Source organism: Pelodiscus sinensis, chromosome 16 (genome assembly GCF_052426305.1).
Source record: "Pelodiscus sinensis isolate ZL-2025 chromosome 16, ASM5242630v1, whole genome shotgun sequence".
Lineage (NCBI taxonomy): Eukaryota > Metazoa > Chordata > Testudines > Trionychidae > Pelodiscus > Pelodiscus sinensis.
In genome coordinates, this window is record NC_143067.1 from 19,017,698 (window position 1) to 19,041,283 (window position 23,586).

At 45.6% G+C, this 23,586-nt stretch overlaps 1 protein-coding gene across 2 annotated transcripts in view; it reads left to right on the forward strand.

Annotated features, from left to right (window-relative positions):
- The window catches only part of ARHGAP26 (Rho GTPase activating protein 26), a 352,726-nt gene that overhangs the window by 163,379 nt on the left and 165,761 nt on the right, over positions 1 to 23,586 (forward strand). For both annotated transcript variants that reach the window (XM_006128543.5, XM_014576262.4), the window contains exons 12-15: positions 989 to 1,025; positions 9,914 to 9,979; positions 12,096 to 12,170; positions 23,035 to 23,122. In XM_006128543.5, the coding sequence (XP_006128605.1) occupies positions 989 to 1,025; positions 9,914 to 9,979; positions 12,096 to 12,170; positions 23,035 to 23,122 (266 nt within the window). The remainder of the gene's footprint in view (positions 1 to 988; positions 1,026 to 9,913; positions 9,980 to 12,095; positions 12,171 to 23,034; positions 23,123 to 23,586) is intronic.

Below are 23,586 nucleotides of genomic sequence, written 5' to 3' on the forward strand. Positions count from 1 at the left end.
GCCAGGGGCTTTGAGGTAAAGGAGGGGGTGCAGGAGGAGTGAGGGTTTGAACTCTGGAATGGAGTCTGGGTGGGGAGCATGCAGGAGAGGCAGGCAGGGCTGGAGAAGAGACCCAGCCCCCAACATTGGAACAGGCCCCCCAGGCCAGGCATATTCCTAGTGCCCAGGCGCTATCTGCCCATTCCACTTGCTGCCGCTGCTCAGCACAGGTGCTGATTTTGAAAATTGCCAAGGGGTGTTCCTGGCTCCACCTCCACTCCTCATCTTCCCCTAAGGCTCCACCCTGTCCCACCTCTTCCCATCCAGTTCTGCCCCCTCACTTGAGTGAACCTTGTACTCACTTCTGAGGGGCACCATGGACTCTTGAGCCAAGTCACAATGCTGCTTGCTAACTCTGGACCAGCTGCACCTCCATCATGATATGTTAGCTGACTGGGCAGTACAAGAGGCTCCCTTCTGACTAACAGAGGCAACCAACAGAGCTTCGTATGTGCTAGCATGCATCTGGACAGGGATTTCAGCTGCGTAAAGATGACAGGATTTGAACCCCCCACCCTTTTTTTTTTTTTGCCCATCAAGATACATCTTTGGTGATGTGAAAGTGACCAAGACTTAATCCACTAAAGACAGAGGTTTTTAATGAAGGGAAGGGCTTGTGCCTAAAATACTGGACTGGATTTGACACGAGTGTGTGGGGCTTTGCCATCTTGTGTGATCTTGTATAGATTGCTTAATTTCACTATGCCTTGGCACCCCCTAAAAACTAGAGATGACAATGCTGCCTTTCCCTAGTCTTGCTCTTTTCTATTTAGGTGGTAAACCCCTGTGGGCAGAGTCTCCTACTACGTACAGCACCTAGCGCTGAGGAACTATGATCTTTGGTTGGGCCTCTAGGCATTTCTGTAATGTAAATAATACATTACAATTGTTCTAGCATGTGGAACATTTATTTAACCCAAAGGTTAAAGGCTTTCCTTCTGTTTTCCAGGTCTACAACTCGAACAAAGACAATCAGAGTGAAGGCAGTAAGTATTGTTCTCGGAGCAAGAACTGTTGCTTGGGAAAATGATGCATTGTGAGTAGGAGGTGCTGTGAATAGGAATTGCCCTGCATGCCATAACAGCATGCGATAATTACTGATGTGGCCGTGTCTGTTGCTTATAGTTGACAGTCATCATGGAAGAGTTTGAATGAGACAAAAGGACGGGGCGTTGAGACTGTAATTCTGGTCTCATCTGCACTAGGACGTGACGGTCAGGTTTCTTCATCCGTTGTGTTGGGGCGATGAGGATCTGCCTCGGTTTGTAAAGCGCTTGGCGGAAGTAAGAGCTAGCTATAGGAAGGGGATAATTATAAAAACCAAGTATGTTTTTAAAAATATTACTGATATTTTAAATAAAAAATCAACCACACCAGTCCTTCATTCTCTCCAGCACTACCAATGGAATGACCCAGTAGACAAACTTTTTTTATCAAGAGGACTGAGCTGGACAGTGCCAGGAGAGACTCTGGGAAGACCTTGTCTGATCAGATTACTGAAAAAGAGCCCCAAAAAGTTGGCTCATAAAGTCTTGTTAATGCCCATAGCCCAGACAATCCATGCATCCCAGAGTCAGAAGAGAGCTCCTATGAGTAGCAGTTTCACCTTGTCTCACCTCTGACTTCCTATGTCTCAAACCCCTTAATTGGGCCATTTCAAGTAGCTTTGGGCTAGCCTTTTGTTGAGGCTCTTAAATGGACCTAAACTAACTGGGCACATTGCTGCCAACCCTTTTAAAAACAAGTAAATACTTCATTTGTAAGCTTTCTGGGACAGAGGCCTGTCCTCATACTTGCCTGGAAGCACTTCTCACTATTGATACAACACAGACACTAAGTGAGGGAATATTTCTAAATGCTTTTTTCTTGCAGCTGCTCTCTGCTCTTGCTTCTCCACTCTCCCACCTCCTTCTCTCTGACACGAACTCACCCCTTCATTTTGACTTCTCTGATTATTGGCTGCATGCAGTTTTTATCACACTTGGGGTATGTCTACACTACCCCGCTAGTTCGAACTAGCGGGGTAATGTAGGCATACCGCACTTGCAAATGAAGCCCGGGATTTGAATTTCCCGGGCTTCATTTGCATAAGCGGGGAGCCGCCATTTTTAAAACTCCGTTGGTTCGAACCCCGTGCAGCACGGCTACACGGGGCACGAACTAGGTAGTTCGAACTAGGAAGCCTAGTTTGAACTACTTAGTTCGTGCCCCGTGTAGCCGCGCTGCACGGGGTTCGAACCAGCGGGGTTTTAAAAATGGCGGCTCCCCGCTTATGCAAATGAAGCCCAGGAAATTCAAATCCCGGGCTTCATTTGCAAGTGCGGTATGCCTACATTACCCCGCTAGTTCGAACTAGGAGGGTAGTGTAGACATACCCTTGGTGTTTTTATTATGCTTCTGTGCAAAGCAAAATGATGAACCCCCAGTCCTGACTTAGTACTTCATGTTCACAAAGGGCTGTGCGAAGGGGTAATATTTTGTCTTTATATGATACCTTTTCTAGGGGAGCTCCAAGTGCAATGATCTCCTTGTTACAGCTTATCAGGGGGAAGAGAACAAAGATCAGTCAGAACCTTAACCTGGGCCTGTGACCTCCCATAAATGATCAGGTTGCAAAACGATTGCAGTTTTTATTATTGCTTTTAAAATACCCTGTATCTGGACAGTGGTAGAGTTCAAGTCATATGACCTTGGGAAGCTTTCCATGGTCACTTGCATTCTCTAATTCTTCATCATTGCCTTGGTTTAAGCCACACTGAGTTTGCAAAGCCTACCTTGTCTCTGCAGTGCCTGGCATAGGCTGTTTCCATACACAGCACCCCAGTAAATCAGGGGTGGGAGGAACTCTCTTCAGGGGCAGTCTGTGCCCTTTACATTCATTTGGGCCACTTACCACTATTTACACACAGTCTGTTTCCTTAGCTCCCACTGGTGTGTCCAACTCTTCGAACAGATCACTGGCAGCTTTATTAAGGGCATATGAGCTAAGGGAGGGGGACTGGAGTGTGGAGGGCAGGAGGATGAGCGTCCTGTTGCCATTTTTAGGCAGCCGGTAGCTAAGATGAAAACCCCCTGAGATCATAGGCCTTTGTTGCGGTAGGATCCCGGCCGGTGTGTGGCTTATAAATAGAATGTTTTCCCCTGCTGAATCTGAGAAGGGCTATACACGCTACCGGAGAATTTCATACTTGCTTCTGACATTGAGCTCCTTCATCTGATAGGCCTGACATTCAGCTGACTGAGCAGTCCAGGGTGGCATGCCTTTCCTTTCTGCCTGTGCCAGCCACTGCTGCTGATAAATAGAAAATGATTCAGCCTCTTCTCCCCCCCCCCCCCGCCCAACAATTTTTTCCCTCTGAAAGGCAAGATTGACATACCTGTCAGTTTTGTTTTTATATAGAGGTGGTAAGTGACACAAGAGGGTGCAGTGTCAGGTAATTGGATACCTAGGTGGGCTATGCAGTGCTGCTAACTTTGTCTTTGCCTTTCTTCTGCGTGGTACAATTAGTGTCACTTGCATTGTCCGAGCTTGAATTGGAGCTGCAATATATTAGTTTTGAGACCAGGAATGTTAACAGATGGTTCCTTAGGCACACAGTGACAAAGCAAGGTTTTACTGGTTCCTTCCATGATTAAGTAGGTTTCAGATTGGGCTTTGTGCCACTCAAGAGTGAAATCAAAACTTGGTCTGGTAGCACAGTTTGTACTTGAGAGAGCTCCCAAAGCAGATTAATGCAGTGACAGTGTGAATAAATATGGCACCCATTATTTTGCAAGAGCAGGAGTTCCAGATGCTGGCGGGGGTGCACTCTGAGTTTCATTTAGATGGTCTTAATTAGACTCACTAAATCGAACTCTGGAAGATTGATCATGACCTCATCGATCTTTCATGGAGTGAAGATGAGGCCTAAGGAGTTTGGGTATGTCTACCCTGCAAAGTTAATTCAGAGTAACAGCCGTTATTCCAAATTAACTTCCATAGCGTCTACACAAGCAAACCGCTATTTCGAATTACATTCAAAATAGTGGGGCTCTTAATTTGAGTTTGGTAAACCTCACTCTACGAGGAGTAACGCGAGACTCGAATTAGCTAATTCAGAATAAGCGCTCTGTAGACGCTTAGTCCGAATTAGCTGGCCTCCAGCCTTCCCAGTTTTTCCTGGTGGCCACTCTGGGCCAAACCAGGAAAACTCTTCTCCCTCCCCCCCCAACCCTGGAGCCCTTAAAGGGGCAGACTCTGGCCACAGTGCCTGTGCCAGCTCCAAGCCTGCCGGCCCTGAGCCAGCAGGCACTGCCCTGACCCAGTGGCTCCAAAAGATGAGCCAGCAAGCCACTGGCAGCCAGCCCTCCACTGCGCCCCAGGAATAGTCTGCCAGCTCCCAGGAGCCTGCCAGGGCCCGGAGAAGGCGGGGCCCTCCTGGTCCAGGGCAGAGATATGGGTGGACCATACTCAGGTTTGGGGGGATGCCCCCAACGTCCATGATCTCCGCACTAGACAGAGGAACGCCGCTGTCTATGGCAGGAAAGCTGCCAGCCTGGCCACTAAAGGCCGCATGTGAACCCAGGAGCAGGTTTGCATGAAAATCAAGTTGGTCTGGCAAGACCCTCAACCCTCAGCTTCTCCTCCTCCTTCCTCCCCTTGCCTCCCCCTTCCAGCTCCCTCTTCCCAGGTTTCTCCCTCCTCTCTCCCATCCTCATTCCCACCCCAGTTTCGGTCAATGAAGAGAGTGTATTTTTGGCAAGAAATGTGTTTTTATTTAACATCAGGAAGGGAAGGGTAAGTAGAAGGAAGGAGGAATGAGGCACAAGCCCCCAATGGGGCAGACCTGGGAGGCTCTTAGTGCTCCCTAGGGTGGAAGCTCTCCCGCAGGGCCTCCTGGATAATGACAGTCCCCTCCCCCCGATGGACCTCCGGGATGGCAGCCTGCAGAAAATGAAGCCAGGCTCGCAGCAACACGTCCACGAGAAGCATCAGAGTGCCCAGGGGCAGCTCTGGCTCCGTGTTGCAGAGTGCTGTGGTGTCCTGAGTGAGTGCAACCAGAGCACGCAGAGACACAAATGCTTTGCTGTCCCACATCGAGGTAGGCAAGCAAGCAGGGACACCTGAGAGCTGGCAGCCCGAGAGGCGGGGGGAGGTGTCCCTTTAAGCACAGGCATCAGATAGCCTCAGGCAGCAAATACACACAGACACTCTTGACCTGATGCCCTGCCTGACCTGGTTCTGGCTGGCCTTAAATCCGATTCTGTGTCCAGTCAGTGTGGATGCAGTATTTCGAATTAGCAAAATGCTAATTCGAGCTACATTTTGTGTGTAGACGCGTTAATTCGAATTAGCTTAATTCGAATTAACTACTTCGAATTAAGATAACTCGAATTAACACTGTAGTGTAGACATACCCTTTACTAGTTTATTTCCCAGCAAACCTACCAAGCTGTTAAAATTGGTTCAGTGATTGATGGATCCTCTGGAGTTTGTGCCTAAGTCCTGATTCCCAGTGCTATTTTGTTTCCCTATGTGCAGTGGTCTGAGAGCTGCAGTTTGCTTCTTGGCTGCTGTCTTAGTTTACAGAGCCCTTGGATTTTATAAGCTAGTAAGTGAGCAGATGGCCAGCATCCTGTAAAGTGATTTTTATTCTGCTCTGCTTAGGGAGTAAAGGGAGAGATGGATGATGAGAGGGGTGGACAGATGAGTTTCAATGAACTTCTGTAACACTACGTGTATTTTAATTCCTTAGTTAGCAATACCTAGATCTGTCCCGCTCTGTTCTCTGAAAACAAATATTCTCTAGGCCATTTGGACTTGTTCATCTTCGAGGTACCAATTACATCCTCCTTTTCCTGCTCCACTGACACCCTAATCATTTCAGGATCTGGTTCAAAATTCTCCACCTTTGTTTTATAAACTTTTCAAAGACCTTATGCTCTCTGCATACCCACCTCACTCCTTTCGCTTATTCCACAGCGGCCTGCTCTTTGTCTTTTACCCAACTGTTGTGAGAATGTGTTCAATGTGAGAGCCTTTTGTGCTGCGGCTCTTCCTCCCTGTCATCTTGGCATCTCATCAGTACTTCATCTTTGAAATATCAAATGAAAGCCTCATTTTTCCAGGTCTCCGTTTCTGATTTCTCCATTAATAATTCCATAAAACTCTGACATATGGTCTTTGTTTTGCTATAGCACACAAAGATGTATTATGTAGTCTGCAGAGGAATCCATTTGATCTTGTGTCGCTGGTGTGGTGCGATGTTAGTAAGTCTGGATTCAGCAAAATCAGCCTGAAGCTGGTTTCTACCCCTCTCCCCTTTGCCTGTGCTCAGATAGTTGGGTTGTCAGCATTGAATGATGGAATTATGGATTACATAGAAATAATGTACAAGGCAAAAATTCAAGATGAGATGGGTCCAAATTGGATGGTTCAAGAAGTTGCATAAAACAGGATAAGTAGTTTGTATTTAGTTATCAGAAAAACTGGAATAATAGTAATGCTTGTCAAATGTTGATTAAAATATCTTTTTGCCAGATTATAGGGTGAATGTTTAATACCTTGGTCAGTTGTGCATTTAAATACTTCTATGATAATACTGTTGTTTGTGTGAGTGTGACTGTGTATGCTCGGCCCACATCCATCCACTGAAATGGGGCATACGGAGACACTCGAGGCAAGCCATTTCCCCTGAAATTAGTTTGGTTCCCCATACCATATCTCTCAACTTGTCACTGCCCAGACACCAAGTAAAAGGCTCAAATTGAGTGAATGATTAGAGCAGAAGCTTGATTCCTGTTGATAAATGACACTGTTACTTTCATCTTTGCAATTCTGCACTTCTCATGAAAATAAGCAGCAATGCAAGCATACGAACATACGAGGAAGAATACTCCTTTATTACACAGAACTGAGAGGCTCTCTGTGTAGCCAAGATAGCTCAAAGGGATTACTCTCTTTGGGTATGTCTTCACTACCACCCTAGTTCAAACTTGCAATCCCAAGTCAATCAAAGTTGCAAATGAAGCCCGGGATTTAAATATCCCGGGCTTCGTTTGCATCTTGCCGGGTGCCGCCATTTTTAAATCCCCGGTAGTTCGGACTCCGTGCCCGCGGCTACACGCGGCACGGAGTAGGTAGTTCGAATTAGGCTTTCTAATTCAAACTACCGTTACTCCTCGTGGATATTTAAATCCCGGGCTTCATTTGCAACTTCGATTGACTGACTACATTAACCACCCTAGTTCGAACTAGGGTGGTAGTGTAGACATACCCTTTGTTGCCATTACTCTCCCAACTCCTGTCTGCAGCTCACTGTGGTAGCTCAAAATGCGTCAGACTCCATCACACGGGTGCATTCCACCACTACTTCCAAACCATCAGAGCCTCGCAAGCAGAATCTAAATGGGGAATTTGCTGCTGATGTGAGGGAAATCTGGTTAAAGCCTAGTGCTGCAGCTCAAAGAGCTGTCTAGGGCGAATGGCGTGGGTGTGGGGATCACAGCATTAGTAGCTCCAGATGCAGCTATGAGATGTCAGCTCTCAGCTAAGTCAGTGAGTAAACAACTGAGATAAAAAGAAGCTTCTGGGAGGGAGAGTAGAAATCAAGTTTTTTTTTTTTATGGGGCTCATTAAAAGTCAAAGGATAAATAATGCTGTTGAGGTATTTATTTAATTAGATATTTCTGGACAGCATAAGGATACAAAGATGGCAAATAAATCCCTGACCTTTCTTGATCCAGAGCTCAGCTAGGAGTCTAAAGACCTGACTCAACAGCTTGAGGGCATTTATGCTCTGTCACTTTCATCTAAAAGGATCGTCACTTTCATCTAAAACTGCTTTCTCGCTCTGTCTTGGCAAACACTATTGAAAGGTCTTGCTATGCACGCTTTAGTGGTAACTGATCAGTAGTGAGGGGTGTGGTAGGCTTAGGAGGAGAATAAATTGTGAGAAGGGTGGACGAAACGCATTTATAACCTACCTGTTCTCAGTGCCAAACATGGACAGAACGTAAGCTGCACGTGAGTGGGGAAAGGCAGCACATGGAAGGGATGAGGAGGATCTAGGGTAGGCTATGCTGACAGCAAAAAACATTACACTAAATTTTTACTAGAAATTTTGGGAGGCCGTTTTGAAAATCAGGACCCTTTTCCTGTGTTGGGCATCTGAAATCTAACACACTGCAAATCACTAGCTGGGCATCTCTGGTTTGCCTGGAACTGTTTTTGTTTATAATTTTGTTGCTGTGAAAGGTTGTCAGGATAGTAAGGGGCCTGCTAGATCCAAGGTATTTTATATTGACTACCCCATGTTTATGGAGCAGTGTGGCAGAAGAGTTCTGAAATGGACTTAAAACAGACGAACGCTTTTGTTCTATCAAAAGCCTAACCTAAAACACAGTACCCCAGAGATGTGTTGAATCTGGAATAGTTGGGGTATTGTGATCCCTCCCTCTGGGGCATCTGGTATTGGCCACCATTGGCAGACGGGATGCTGGGCTAGATGGACCTTTGGTCTGACCCAGTATGGCCATTCTTATGTTAAAGGACCCATGAAGCTGTTAGCAAGACCTATTGACGTCATAGCTGGTATGCATGTCCTGTAATGTAAATATTCTTCAAATGTGCTGTGTGTGTTGGCTCAGCATTTCAGCAAGTTTTCCCAGAGAAACAAATCTGAAGAAGTCAAATTGTCTCTGTTGTATTGTCCCTGTCTCTCTTGCCGTTTTCATGTGTCACAAGGAGAAAGGAGAAAATTTGTTCCTCTTGGTTTCTGAGGACAGGACAAGGAGTAATGGGCTTAAAGTGCAGCAGGGGAGGTTTAGATTGGACATTAGGAAAAAATTCCTAACTGTCAGGGTGGTCAAATATTGGAATAAATTGCCAAGGGAGGTGATGGAATCTCCCTCTCTGGAGATATTTAAGAACAGGTTGGATAGACATCTGTCAGGGATGGTGTAGACGGAGCTTGGTCCTGCCTTGAGGGCGGGGGGCTGGACTCGATGACCTCTTGAGGTCCCTTCCAGTCCTATGATTCTATGATTCAATGATTCTATGTAAGTAATGGGATCAGTGCAGAATTTTGAAAACAAATGAGCAGCAGATGGCTGAAGAAGGGTCAAATATACTAGTAAGGGAGGCTGCACCTTGCAAGGTGTGGGGAACCAACAAACTTTCCAATTCTCATGAATCAGCTGTGTCTTTGGTATGGTTTTGAAAAATCAGGGGGAGTGGTAAAGGAAAAATATTGCACAGCGCCAGTTTATTTAGCACATTTTATAGGGCACTGGACAAAATGGACCAAACTACCATACGATTAAAACCCCCCAGCAAAACCTGAAAATCAATCAAAAGAACCAACCCCCACCCTCTTATCTAGGGAGGCAGAAGTCTGACATAAAAGCAAGGTAGGGGACTCATGGAATGTTTAGAGATGGGTCATCCAAAATAATGTGGCTTGTGGCTAAAAAGAGATAATGGCACCTCCCTGCCAGATACCCATTACAAGAGATAGCATCCCGTTCTTGAATGAATGCACGAGCACAATCTGGCATTTCTGTGGGGATCTAGTACTGGTGGTGTTGCAGATCAAGAGCAAAATGCTTTAGCAGATCTGTGGGTAGACCCAGGATTTGAACATCATAGGGGGTTGAAACGAGATCTATTAGCAGTGCCCTGTGCTTGCCTGTATTGTTCCTGATGAAAGCTAGTGCGTTAGTCTCTTCCTTTCATGGACATCAAATGCATCCTCCAAGATTATTTTTTTTAAAAGCAATACAATACTGTATCTCGTTCAATCTCAGAGGTGATTCTGCAGGATGAATGGAGTGCTCATTGTGAAATCATCCCCATTGCTAGGTGTTTTGTCAATTTTTTTTTCTTTTCTTTCAGCTGCCCAGTTGGATAATATCGGATTCAGCATTATCCGGAAATGCATACATGCTGTTGAAACAAGAGGTATATTAATTCACCAGATGGCCTTGTTTTTAGGGAAACTCTTACATCCGCTTTTAGCATTGTCTGTGCTTGCCTTCTCTTTTTGCACCCAGAGATGATTTATTAACCCTCAGAATCATTTTTGATATACCTCATTATAGGCTCGCATGGTGCTCTAGCTGGGCGTATACTTTACCTTGAATAACTGTCAAACACATGCAGATATCAGAAACAGAAAGACGCACTAAGAAATGTTGGTCAAGATTTTTGAAATAAGGAGGGAATTTAATTTAAAATCTAATTTGGGCATAATTTAATGTGCAAATACATAGTTACAGGATAGTGAGTACAAGTGCACTTTAAATCTTGCATGAAATTCCACACGTAGACCAGGTGTATATAAATACAGTAAAACTCCAATTGTCCAGCATCCAGTGGTCCGGCACTCCCGATAGTCCGGCACCAACTTGAACCTGGAAGTGCTCCAGCCAGCCGGACAATTGGAGCTGCTCTGCGCCACTTCCCCAAGTCCGCTGCTGAAACTCATCAGCGGCGGACTTGGGGAAGCGGCGCAGAGCAGAGCAACTGGGGTGCTGCCGGGTTGGTCCTACACCCCCCTGCTCCGCGCTCGGCAGCACCCCAGCTGATCTGCTCCGGGCTGCTTCCCCAAGTCCACCGCTGCTGAAACTGACAAGCAACGGACTTGGGGGAGTTGCGGAGCAGAGCAGCTGGGGTGCTTCCGGGCACCGAGCAGGGGGGTGAGGAGCAGCGCTACGGGACCAACTGGGCAGCACCCCACCTGCTCTGCCCCGCTGCTTCCCCAAGTCGCCGCTGCTGCTTGCAGCCCCAGCTGGCCTGTTGCCAGCGGCTGCACGGGGCTTCCTCCGCCTCCCTGCAAAACAGTGGAGGGTTCGCCCCATGCTGTGCTGTTCCCCGCCGACCCCCCCCCCCCCAGAGCCATCACAGCCCCCCTGCCAGAGTACCTCCTGATACTCTGGCATATCCGATAATCTGGCACCCCCTAGACCCCAAAGGTGCCAGACTATTGGAAGTCTACTGTAGTTTTAATCACTGTCGTATCTGCACCCCTCTCAAATAAATGTAATTAACATCCTTGTAAAGTAGAGAAATATTATTCCCGTTTGACAGATGGGGCAGGCACAAGTAAGAGAAACTGACTTGCCCTCAGTAATGTAGGAAACTTGTGACTGAGCCAGACTTGAACCCAGGTCTTCCAAGTCCCAGTCCATAGTTCCAATTTGTAGCTCTCCATCCAACCTGTAAGGGAATTCAGGACATTGAGTAGTGTTTGGAACTGAGCATTTACCATTCTGCAGCGACTGCAGTGCTGCCGAGGCGCTGATCATGGGATATAGAGTGTGCAGTGGTTATTGAAAAGCTGCAGGCTGGTGAAGTTTTTCAGCTCCCTAAAGAAAGAAAAGTAGTTTGCATTATTGATATTTTCCTGCTGTCCATGATCCAGACTGTTCAGATAACAGCCTGGCTGTGATTAAAACACTGTTTATTTTTTTAAAGGCAAATAAAGCCAACAAGAATATTTAGACCTGCAGAGGTCAAAATGCCCTCGACTCTCATTCCCTTCAGTAAGCCAGGAGGGTCATTCAGCTTCCATTAGTCAGGTCCTTGGACTGGTGTCTGTGACATCAAAATAGCTCTCTGATGTTTGCCATTTATTTACTTACTTCTGTACTAGCATTGGCAGTCCTTTGGATCAGAACCATATTGTGCTGTATACTCTGCTAATGCTTAGAAAGACACATTGCCAGACCAGCAGGTCTTAATATCAAATTCCTCAATCCACCCACCTGTTGCCAATCGAATGATATTTGTTTCTGGTGCTTTCCTTCTTTCCTGTTTCATCAGTGTGGAGAGAAGGTACCACTATCCTCTGATTCCTGAGCTGATCGGGATACAACACTTTCTTGAAATAAATACATAAAAATCCAGGCATTAAAATCAAATTTCAACCCTCTCTACACTAGCTGGGCTGAGGGTGTAGCATGCAGCTGGTGGAAAGCTTTAATTACTGCAGCTATTAGCAAAGCCAAGAAAATGAAAGAAATGTTAATAGTTCTTTTAACATTCTCCTAATTAAGTAACCTCTTTATTTTCCCAGGGATCAATGAGCAAGGGCTCTACAGAATTGTTGGAGTAAACTCCAGAGTTCAAAAGCTATTGAGTATCTTAATGGGTAAGTGTCTCAAATCCGCATTAGAGGGAAGCAGCTTATTACCAGGCCCAGTGATGGAGGCTGTCGAAATACCAGAACCTGGGGTGGGAATTCCACTTCATGAAATGTAGTCTCATTAACATGGTCTGTGCGGGGTCAAAAGAGTGCAAGGATTGGAACACTAGGAATTATATAGGGCATTCACTTAAAGGAGCTTTTATTTCACCTGGTCTGTTGCTTGTGCCTCACTAGTATGCTCCCCAAGTCTTGGCAGTCTTCCCAAATGCAGCCTATAACCTTCAGGAAAAAAATAGCTGAACCGTATGTTCAGTTTTATTCCTGTATCTGCCACATGCTGTCTCTCAAGTTTTGCTTCTATTTCATATTGCTCATGCTTCTAGTTGCTCTCCCTTTAGACCTAATTTTCCTGGCCAGCTATGTTTACTGCAAGCAGCATTGTTTTATTCTCGCCCCCACATACCCTTTCTTGTTGTTAACTTCCCCTGGAGCAGGTCATAAAAGAATCTCGTTTTCAGTCGGACTTTAACACAGCCACCCGAACAGTTGGTCAGAGTGTGATGGAAATAGTCTAGATTGACTGGATGGCGATAGCTAGTGAGTATGTAGTGGGTGTAGCTGCTGTTGGATTGTGTGGGGCAGTGGCTGTTCCATAATTTCATCTGGTTCCCACCGCCCACCCCCCAATAAAACCCTTTGAAAGAGCTTGTTTATATGTAGATGAATGTGCTAAAGGAAACGGCAAAAGGGGATGACACATCGTTAGGGCTCTGTGTCTGACCAACGAGGCTCAACCCAGTGTTTGAAAATGTACTCTTGCGACAGAGTCCTAGACAGGCCTTCAAACATCTCTCCCATGTAGAAGTTCAAGGCTACTTGCCCGTTTGAAGTTCGAGGCTACTCTTCCTCTCTGTGTGCATGCCAGACAGCCTGGTGATGTGACACCATCTCCTTTTTCGTTCCTCCTTTGTGCTAAGCTCTTGTGCATTGCAGATTGCCTTCTGCCTTCATAGTTCCATTGCTCTCATTGTGAAGTATGGAGAGCAGCAAATCATGGGAGTTTTGAAAGCTGAAAACTTCATGGCAAGGTGCAGTTCTTCAGAGGTCAGTGCAGATTCAGCAGGGCCCCAAAATCTCATTTAGTGTGTGTTTGTGGGGTGGGGGAGAGGGGTGTTTCTCCACTATGTGCCTTGCCATGAAACTTACGGGTTGCAAGTCCCCTGATCCCATTCACATCCTATCAGCCAGCAACATGAGCAAAACATGGCTGATCCACATTTAATACTGCTGCCCCTTTGAGATCCAGGCAGAAACATTCCTCACTTTGCTACCCGTTGGAAGTCAGCAGTCTCAGGCAGTTAACTATGCCACATATCCCTGTTGCTGGCTCTGTTCATGTGGCAGTAGCAGTGTACAACAGGCAGCAAAGAGTTCAATGGCCAGGCTGACACATCGATGCAAAAGTTCAGCAAAACTTAAAACAGATACAGCTGCTCACATGAGAGAGCAGTTTAGGGGGGTTTTTAATTTGTTTTTTGCCTGATTGCTCTGGATTCTGAAACGAAACCATGACAGAAGGAAATTTCCATGTGGGTTTCCAAAGAGATAACTTGCTATAAGCCAAAGCATGTGGTTTTCAGCCCGGTTTAAACCAGTTTAAAAACTTCATTTAGATTTAATACCCTCCAGAGTTGCAATACCATAGGCAATTATGAAAAGAGCACTTGAACGCTGTACACAGTCAGAAGGGCGGCGTTCCAACCCCACCTCATGCTATTTGGTGGCTAGTAGGTCCAATATGAATTAGTAGTTGTCCCTCACTAGTAGATGCCTGTAACTGAATATTTCGTTATTTGTCCAATTCCCATCCCTGTTTACTTCATTCCCACTCCCATGATCTATGACTAACCACTAAAATGATCATTTAATGTTGACACTAAAATTTCATAATGGTGCTTGAAAGTGAGGTTAACGGGACAGATGCATTCACACCTTTGTCATTGTTCAGTCTCTCTGCAGACTGGGGTTGCCAGCTTTCCGACCAAACGAAGCCAAACAACTTTGCCCTGCTCCTGCTTACTTGATTTCCCCCCACCTTCACTCTCATTTTCACCAGTCTGAGGAGGGTCTCTTTTCGACTGGCTGTTCGGCTGAAAACTGTGCACTTGGCAACCGTATGGGCAGACCAAGGCACACGGCATTTCATCACACTCTGTTCACACCATTTGGATCTTTGCAGTCACAAGGACTGTTGTTTCAATGACAGTTCATCTTAGATTATGGAGAATCAGAATATGGCCTCTGAGCTATGTAATGACGTCATCTGGGCTGGATCTAGTTCACAGGTCATGCAGTTGCCAGCCTGTCTCAAAAAAGAAAACATTAGGTAGTGGCCACTGCCAAACATAAGCAATTAGTTTGAGGGCACCTGATCTGATATGCCAGGACCTTTGGATGGTTTTCGTTTGTTTTGTTTTTTAGCCAGAATGTGTCATATTGAACAGTACCAAAGAATTTGGAATTATTTTCTCCACACAGTGGGCCCAATCACAGCCTTGGTTCCACTCTCTCAAATGTGTCTGTTTCAGTCTAAGATTCCCTGGCTGTAACAGATGGCTGGATTTCGTCCTTTGTGGGTTCTTTAGTGCTGAGAGGAATCAAAGGTTTTGGCCACCCTCCAAAAGCATCATCTCCTTAGTAGCTGAAGACACTCAATCTTTGGCCTCGTGCCTCACAGTGTGGTGATATAGTCTATGTTTGTGTCTTGCCTGCCATGTCTTCATTAGCTGCTGATGTCAGAAGAATAGTAATGAGCCCTAAGCGCGCTGGCAGGCTGGGTGCTCGGGGGTGTCACTCAAGTAGGTGTTGCAAGGTCATTTATTTTAATCCCTGTTGATCTTCAATATTGTTATTGTCTGGCTGGAAAAGGGCATGTCTTGACCTCCTATTAAGAACAGAACCCAAGGGGCGTATCTTTGCTGCCTTCCAGCCTTCAGGCTGATGCAAGCTTTCTGTAAAGGAAGAGCCAAACTGAGCTCTGTCTCCGCCTCCCTTCCCCACTGCCTGTTTAGGACTTAATGTGTTTATAGTAAAAGCAACATGCTGCTCAAATATTGACTGTTCAGATCAAAACCTCATGCGCGAAGGAACCAGATTTTGCTTACAACTTCAGGTTCCCTTATATTTAGAATGAATGTGGTTAGCGTTAGTGACTCCCATAGAGATTAAATGGCAAGTGGATCAGGTTTCAGAGAGCAGTGATTGGTGTAAGTGGTATGCCCCTGAGAAGGCCTTTGGAGTGAGGTTTTTCTACAGAATGTGCTACGCTGCTGTGTGCTCGGATTGGCGGTATTTGCGGATGGCCATTTGGACTGGCAGCAGTGGTATCAGACTCAAACACAGTCCCTGCCCCACTCTTGCGCTGGACTCAGACAAACCCTTTTCCTTGGGTGCACCTCAGTTTCCCTGCTGGGGAAATGGTGACACTTTCTGTCAGGGTTTCTGTTTGGGACTTAGGTCGTTAGCATTTGTGAAGTGTTTATATTTCTTTAGCCCCTGCAATTAAGAATCTCCAAGAACAGCTGGCTTTGAAGTTTTGTATTGTTAAGAGGCACACACGTGTGTGCGTGAGCAGTATAGTAATAGAACCAACATGAATATCTATTTTGTAGAGCAGTGGTTTTCAAACTTTTTATTCTCCCAACCCAGTTGAAGAAAATTGATGCCTGTGATCCAGCATAATTCCATCTTTTGACTAGTGTGTGGACTCTGGGGTAGGACCAAGATCGGGGAGTTTGGGATGCAGGAGGGGGTGTCTGAGTTTAGGGGAGGGGACCACAGGACTAGGGCAGGAAAATGGGGTGCACATCTGGTGGCTCTCGGTCAGCAGAACAGCAGGTATGCTGCTGCAGGTTTCCTGTTTGTCTTGGCACTGTGGGATGCTCTGTGCCTGGAAGCAGCCACCAGCTAATCAGGCTTCTAGGGGAGGTGTGCAAGCACCTCTGCATGCTGCCCCCCCTCAACTCCTATTGGCTGGGAACCAGCTTGGAGCTAGTGCTCGGGGAGCTGTGGCTCTCTCATCTAAGAGCTGGACCTGCTGCTGGCCACTTCCAGGACATAGTGCAGTCCTCGGTGCAAGGACTAGCAGGAAGCCTGCCGTAGCATCCCACTGGTCACCTAATGACCCTATAGCAAGGTGACTCAGTGTCTGACATTTCGCAACCTAGTACTGGGTTGTGACCCATACCTTGAAAATCCCTGCCTTAGAAGTTCCTAATTAAGATACATGGTGGAGTATAACATACCGAGTGATTCTATTGGTCTGGGCCAGGGGTGGAAGTATAGTCAGTGGTGAGTGAAACTTCCTAGAGTCATTGGCCTTTTGGATGAAAAGTGTTTATGGCTGTTTTTGGAACCATTCTATGTCACCAACGTAGCAATCAGAATTAGTACCTGGTCACAGACTGTATCCCAGGCAGCTTTGATTTATCATAAAGTGGCGAGGAATTGAAATAAAGGCAGCCTGGTGGCTGATACTGTTTCCCACCCCCTTATGTCTCCCAGAAATTAACTGAAGGCATTCTGCGGTACTTTTGGAATGATGTCGATGGATAGGCCAATGGGTATTTCAGACACCAGCTGGAAGAATCAGTCTCTGGGGAGCAGCTGGGCCATTGTATGCAAGCATCTCACTGTATTTCCATCATAGAGCTTGTTGTTACCAGAGTTTAATCCTTCTCAGTCATTTAACTTAACATCAAGCAGCAGTTGGGCAGCCCCAGATAACTTGATTCACTGTCCCGTGGGAGCTGTTGAGTTGCTTGTGTGCCTGGATGGGCAGGCTTAGGATTGGAGATGATGCCTACAGTTCCTCTCAGTCATCGCTGCTGTTGTCTGCACCAAAAAACAAAACCCACTTCCTAACGTCTGCTGATCTTGGAATCTGTTGTGTTTGGGGCTGCCTTGTTTTTCTTCAGATGACCACCACGTAATCCTTTAAATCATAGTAACAATCTCTGTCCTTTTGTTCCGTTTATTCATAACAGCTTGGATGCAGTAGAAACTCCAGGTGGTGAGATGTTTATGATTAGGCAGGACAAAACACTCATAAATATGCATGAAGAAGAATTTTGCACGGGGTCGGGGAGAGGGGCGGATGAGTTGACCTCTTCCAACTCTGTTTTGATAAGGGGTTTTTGGAAGAAGAAGTGTTTGTGCTTCTATCTTCCATTATTGTTCACATTCATCTTTGCTGTGTTTGTACATTCATCTTGCTTAGACGTCTCTAAACACCTGTGTAGGCACTGATATAAAAAAACTTTACGTTCTGCTACTTTTGACTGTATCAAGTTAATTTTAACCAATAAACATGGTTTCTTCAAAAAGCAAGTCAGATGGCAAGTCACACTGAAAATGATTAGGAAGAATTGTGTTAATTTGTGTGATGACTGGGTGATTTTTTAATTACAGGCAGTCCCCGGGTTACATACAAGACAGGGACTGTAGGTTTGTTCTTAAGTTGAATTTGTATGTAAGTCGGAACTGGTACATATTGTAGGGGAAACTCTAGCCAAACATTTCTCCAGAGCTCAGTTTTATTCTCCCACACCTCACTTCCCTCAGTCCTTTAATCTCAAACTGAGGTGTCTGCTGAGAAAAGCCGCTCCGTGTCTCCCTGGTCTGCTGGGGGAGGTGCTAGCTTCGCGTCTCCCTAGTCTGCTGGGGGGAAGCAGCTAGTGCGGGGTTGCCTCACCCCGTTTGTAAGTAGGGATCCGATGTAAGTCGGATCCATTTAACCCGGGGACTGCCTGTAATAATTTATCTTTTTCACTTTCCTTTTCGATGTGTTTTTTCTTTAAAATAACCCCATTGTCATTAAGAAAATCCTAATTCTTGTTCAATGCATACTTTCAGTTGCTTTCAAAATTACAACTTTAACCTATTGTTTTACTATTCAGGAATATATTATACATGAATGCAAGAAAAAGCAACCATTGAGTTGAAGTCGGGAAATGACAGAGGGGAATAAGCTGCACCTAGCAGTGTGATATTTGGCTTTGGTAGTCATTATATGCTTTAGGAGTCTGTTTCCTACAGGCTGGCTGGCAAGCACTTTTTTAGTTGCATGAAACGCAATTGCACCTTTTGCACCAATGGCAGATCAAGGCTCACTTTCTAGTTTTATATCTGAGTTGTGTATAATCAGTGTCCTGAGCTTGTAATCAAGGCCTAGGGTTTTATTTATCACTCTTCAATGGTTAGGAAATTAATACACTCAATTTCACCTTCCAATAGTTAAAAGGTTGAGACTTAAATTAGACAATAAACAAACTCCTAAATGGAATATAAACAAGCACAAAAGCAATTGGAAGCACATACTTGTGCCTGCACTAGGAACTTATTCATGGCTTTTCCCCTCTGAAACAGTGACCAGACAATGCTTTTCAATTGTTATTTGGAGGAGCCATGATACTCACTCCTACAGATCGCATACCTGAGCTTTTACCTAGGTAACCACCGATAGTGCCAATTAATGCAAATATAATGTTGGATTTTAGTGTCATTTGGTTTTAATTCTTGGTGACAGTTGTCATGGTGATCTTTGGAACATGGACAGTTGTGTGCTAGGAACTGGTCTGAAAGTGACTGCTCCATTTACATATGACACTGAACAGACACCTGATGGTAACCAATTCCAGAAATCCTTTGGGCCTGTAGCACTGAAGTACAAAATGCTAGAAATCTTCAGGAAGAAAAAATGTTTCCTGCCTTTTTTTCAATAGTTATTTTACTGTAATAGCATTAGGCTATTTCACCAGAGCTTGCACAGAAACTGATAAAATACTGCCTTAAGTATTATCTGACTACAAACAGTGACTTCGAAATAACCCCTAGCTACCTGATCTGGTTGGAGACTTACAGAGATCAGAGAAGAGGCAGCATGACTCCAGATTCTTAAAAGCACAACTTCCTCTGCAGTTGTTTCAGATCTTGCTTTTGGGAAGAAAACATCTTGCTGGCTAAAGCCTCGTATTCAGTCTATGCAGAACAGCTGCACGTTTTTGTTTGTTTGTTTGTTTAAGTGAATTTTTAAAAGATGCACACAAAGGGCAGGGAGGCCCCTGGAGGAGATTAGGGGAAGGAGAGGAGTAAGCAGTATTTAAAAATAAACGTAGAATAAATGAGAGAATTTCCCTGGACACAGACATTGTGAGTGCCTTCACCCCATAAATGCCAGCATAGGGATATGCCAGGGTGTGCAGTTGGAGTGGATGCTGTGCATGGCAGAAGTTCTAAGCAGATTGGGTTGAGTCATTTTCAGTTCCTGCAGCAGCCTAGGATTAGCAGGATACAAAATGACTTTCAGATGCTGCCCCTCACCCCAACTCCTTCTGCCCCGTTGCAAAGTTTATATTGTGCCTCTGTAAAGTGCAGTGCAGAATTTCATCCTGTGTGTTTACACTGCTGAGGAGCCAAGAGGGTCTCCAGGGATGGCCTCTTGCTCGGGCCACCATGATGCCAAGCCTGTTTTGGGTTGGGGAGGAAGGGGCCTGGTAAAGCCTCGCCTGAAATCATCCAGCAGAGGGTGCGGAAGAACCATTTACAGCCATTTGTTGACCAATCCTTTCTGAATGTGCCAAGGTGCTTCCACATTTTTCCTGGGCCCAGTTGGAGTGCGGGGAGCCAAACCTGGCAGTCTTTACAGGTGGGCTGAGCAGGTTGTTGGGCCAGAGGACACAGAGGCAGTCAGAGAGTTGAGAACCCAGAAAGAAAACAGCTGTGCCCAACATTCCCTTTGTGTTCAGGGCCTGATCCTGCGAGGTCTTGAGCCTCTGTGAACATGGAACAAGGCATCGAGGGCACTCTGCAGGATCTTGCATGACTGGGTCCTCTGCCCCCCTTTTCACTGCTAATTACATTTTTGCTTTGCTGGGCTGTAGCAGAACCATGAGACAGGCTCTGTTGTTAGTGCTGTATTCAGTTTGCCCTGGGAGCTGCCACTGGGGGGAAAAGCATTCCTTTGGCAGGGAGGTAAAAGTGGACAAGTTGGTCTTTGTGGGCTGGAAGAAGGCAGCCATCCATAGCTTCAGTGGATTCCCTCCATGTGTGTCTGTGCCAGCCAAAGGAAGAGTTTTTTTTATGCCTCTGTGGCCAGAGGAAAGAGCTGGAGAGTAGCCATTCACCACGACATAGCTGGAGAAGCTTGGGGAAATGAGCATGTGGACATAAAAGGTGAGCTGCTGGTTCACTCTGATCTGGCCGTTGTTTGTGCAGTGGTTTTCTTCCCCTGTCCAACGGGTGCAATGGATCCTCTCTCCTTCTGTGCCTTCATGGTGGCATGGAAAGGAATGTTTGCATTTGGGACTCATAAAGTTTAAAAACAGTCCTGGGACAGGCCGGGTGGTTAGTGCTTTGCATTGCCAAGCTGGAGGTGTTGGCTGCCCCTCCTCACTGAGGCGCCTCACTTTCTGGGCTGCTAAGTGTTGAGCCCAGTGACTGCCTGGACCAGCTCCTGAATCCAAACCAACTCTTCTTGGGCAAAGAGGGCAGCTGCAATGTCAGGAATTAGAAGGTGAAGGGCAAAGTTAAAGCTGCGCTGAGCAGGTGTGTAGAGAGCAACAGTCAGCGTGGGAAAGGAAACTGCTGATGTGAATATGAACCCACAGCACTGCCTGCCAGCAGAGTTTAATTTGTTCCCAGGTAGGATCAGAAGACATCATCTCCCAGCATACCAGAGAGATCGGCAGGGAGGTGCAGAAATTGGCAGCCCTTTCTGAAAACAAAGATTGCCTGGGAGTCTCTGGACAGGCTGACCTGGAAATACAGTGTATTAAAATGGATGTGCTTAAGCTCTGAGAGACTTGCCTCATATTGCTATAAAAAGTCCTATAGCCTGACTGTTATTTGAATCTTTTTTTTTTCTGTAATGTTACATAATGGTTGGTTGGTTGGAGACCTGGCATAGGCAAAGGCTAAATAGCTGGTTTACTAAATGTGGTTCATGCAATGGCTTGCACATGTAAAACTTGCCAATTTCTGCTCACTTGAGCCAGGCTCTGTCTTTTGTTGTCTTGCTGTTTGAGCCGGATTGCCCCTAGCATTAAGAGATTTGCAATTATGTTTGACACAATCTCCAGAGTTTGCTCATGTTGTGGAAGTTCAGAAGTTTTTTGTAAATCTCTGCATTTGACTCCAGGGATAGGGCGGAATGATTCAGACATTTAAAAAAAAAATCTTTAAGGATGCCAAGGAACAGTCTGCTGAGAAGAGGATGTAGGAAACTAATAGAATGACATCAAGAGGCCAGAGGTGAAAAAACAAACCGAAGTATGATTCTTCTAAGCCAGGAACCTGCCCAATGTGAGCTGGCTTCCCTGACTCATTGCTGTACAATATTTAAAAACAGATTTTGGTATTTCTCTCCTCATCAAAATAAACAAGAATACCCCACTTTGTCACCCGTATAGCTGTAGAGAAAGTTGATCATGTACAAGCTTCCATGCAGTTGAACTCTGCCAGCAGGGCCCCTGAGGATATTTGCAGATGTTTTTGCTTTTGCAAGCCAATGGGAACTTTATGGCCTGAGTTTTCTCCCTCCACCTTCTAGCAGCAAATGCCAGAGAGTGCTTTTGCCAGACTGACAGCAGGTTTCTGGTGTTGTAAGCTGGAGTCTACAAGGTCAAGTGACACAGTGGATAATTTGCTGACATACTGCTGTGCCAATGTCCTGCTTTGTAGTGCTGGGTGCGACAACTTTGTTTCCTTCTTTTACTCCACTGGCAGAATAAAGTGGCTAAAGCACATGTGTAATATTTCTCCCCTCAATTGCCACCAGGGTCAGGTCTAGTGGTTCTTCTGCCCTGGGCAAGCATACAAATATCTGCTTTTCCCAGCTCCCCATGTCACATGCACACAGTTACTGAATGTCATATTGTCCCTGTAATTTTGTTGCCCTAGGCAAATATTTGCCTGCTTTAATTGTATGATACAGCTAGCCCTGGCTAATAGCGGTCACTGTCTATTCCCCACTACTAATTTGTAGTACTGTGTACTAAAATCACTTATCGGTCATTTAGGAACGATTTCCTGCTATTGTTCTTATAACTGTTGTTGTTTTGTTGTTTGTTTATACTGCAATTGTGCCCCAAAGTCTAAATTAAACAGTGTGTATCTAGTTTGATATTTGTTCTGCTCCCATCATTGCAGTACCTAAGCACAGCAGTGCCTTGAAACCTTTTTATTATCACGCTTGAAACAAAATCATTGGTCTCATAACCTAGGACAGTGTTTCTCAACCTTTTTCCATAAAGTACCCCTTTAAAAAAAAAGTACCCCCAGTACCTACAGTTTTCAGAGACAGTTTTTTTCCTACTATTGCAACACATTTGTTTAAACAACTTAATTGTAGCTGGGTGGGCGATGAAATGTTTGGGTTTAAAAAGTACACAAATAATAAAGCGCTGTAAAACTTAAAACAAAAATTCAGTTTTCTCCAAGTTTCAGTTGTGTTGACGTATCCCCCCCCCCCTCCCGACTTCTCTCAGGTACCCCTAAGGGTACTTGTACCACTTGTTGAGAAACACTGACCTAGGAGTTATCAGCTCCTTTTCCTTTTGCTTTTGAACACATGCAAGTGAGTCCTAGTGTCCCCCCTCTGATTGCTGTCTTCATCCATATCCATGTAAACTGGAACAGCTCGCAAGGCTCCAAGTATTTCTTGGTGGTGGTAATTTCTCAGAAACCTCTCCAAACAGGGCCGTGAGATTTTCCTTCAGAGATAACCCTACAGTAGCAACTTTGGAGGTGACTGTGTTCTTTAATGTGATCTCTTTGGGCTCCTCATTCTTTCATTGCCTTTCTTCCCTAGATCCCAAAACAGCCTCTGAAACAGAAACAGAGATCTGTGCAGAGTGGGAGATAAAGACTATCACCAGTGCATTGAAAAATTACTTAAGGTAAGGAGAAAAGCCTCCTGTGTGTTTTATATCTATTCATAAATATGTAAACTCACCCGCTACCCAAGTTTCTTGACAAGAGAAGGAGTTTAAAATAGGGATGAAAAAATTAGTTTTAAAAGGCAACCACGTAACTGCTAATAACTGGTTACATGCTTCAGGCTCTGCAGTATAAAGCAATAAGCTTCATAATTCAGAGCTTCAGCGAAGCCACTTTCCTGGAAGTTCCTTTCCCAAAGTTCCCTGACGAGGAGCCAGCATGTAACCCAGTGTTTCCCAACTGGGGTTCCGCGGACCATCATCAGGGGTTCAGCGAGCAATCGTGGAATAAATAATGCTGGGCAGGGCCTGGAGCATCTGTCACACCCTTCGCCTCCCGCCCTGGCGCTCGGCTGACTTCTGCGCTGCTCAGCTGGGCCGTTACGCAGGAGCAAGCGGCTGTTTGGGCTCCAGGAGTGAGAAGC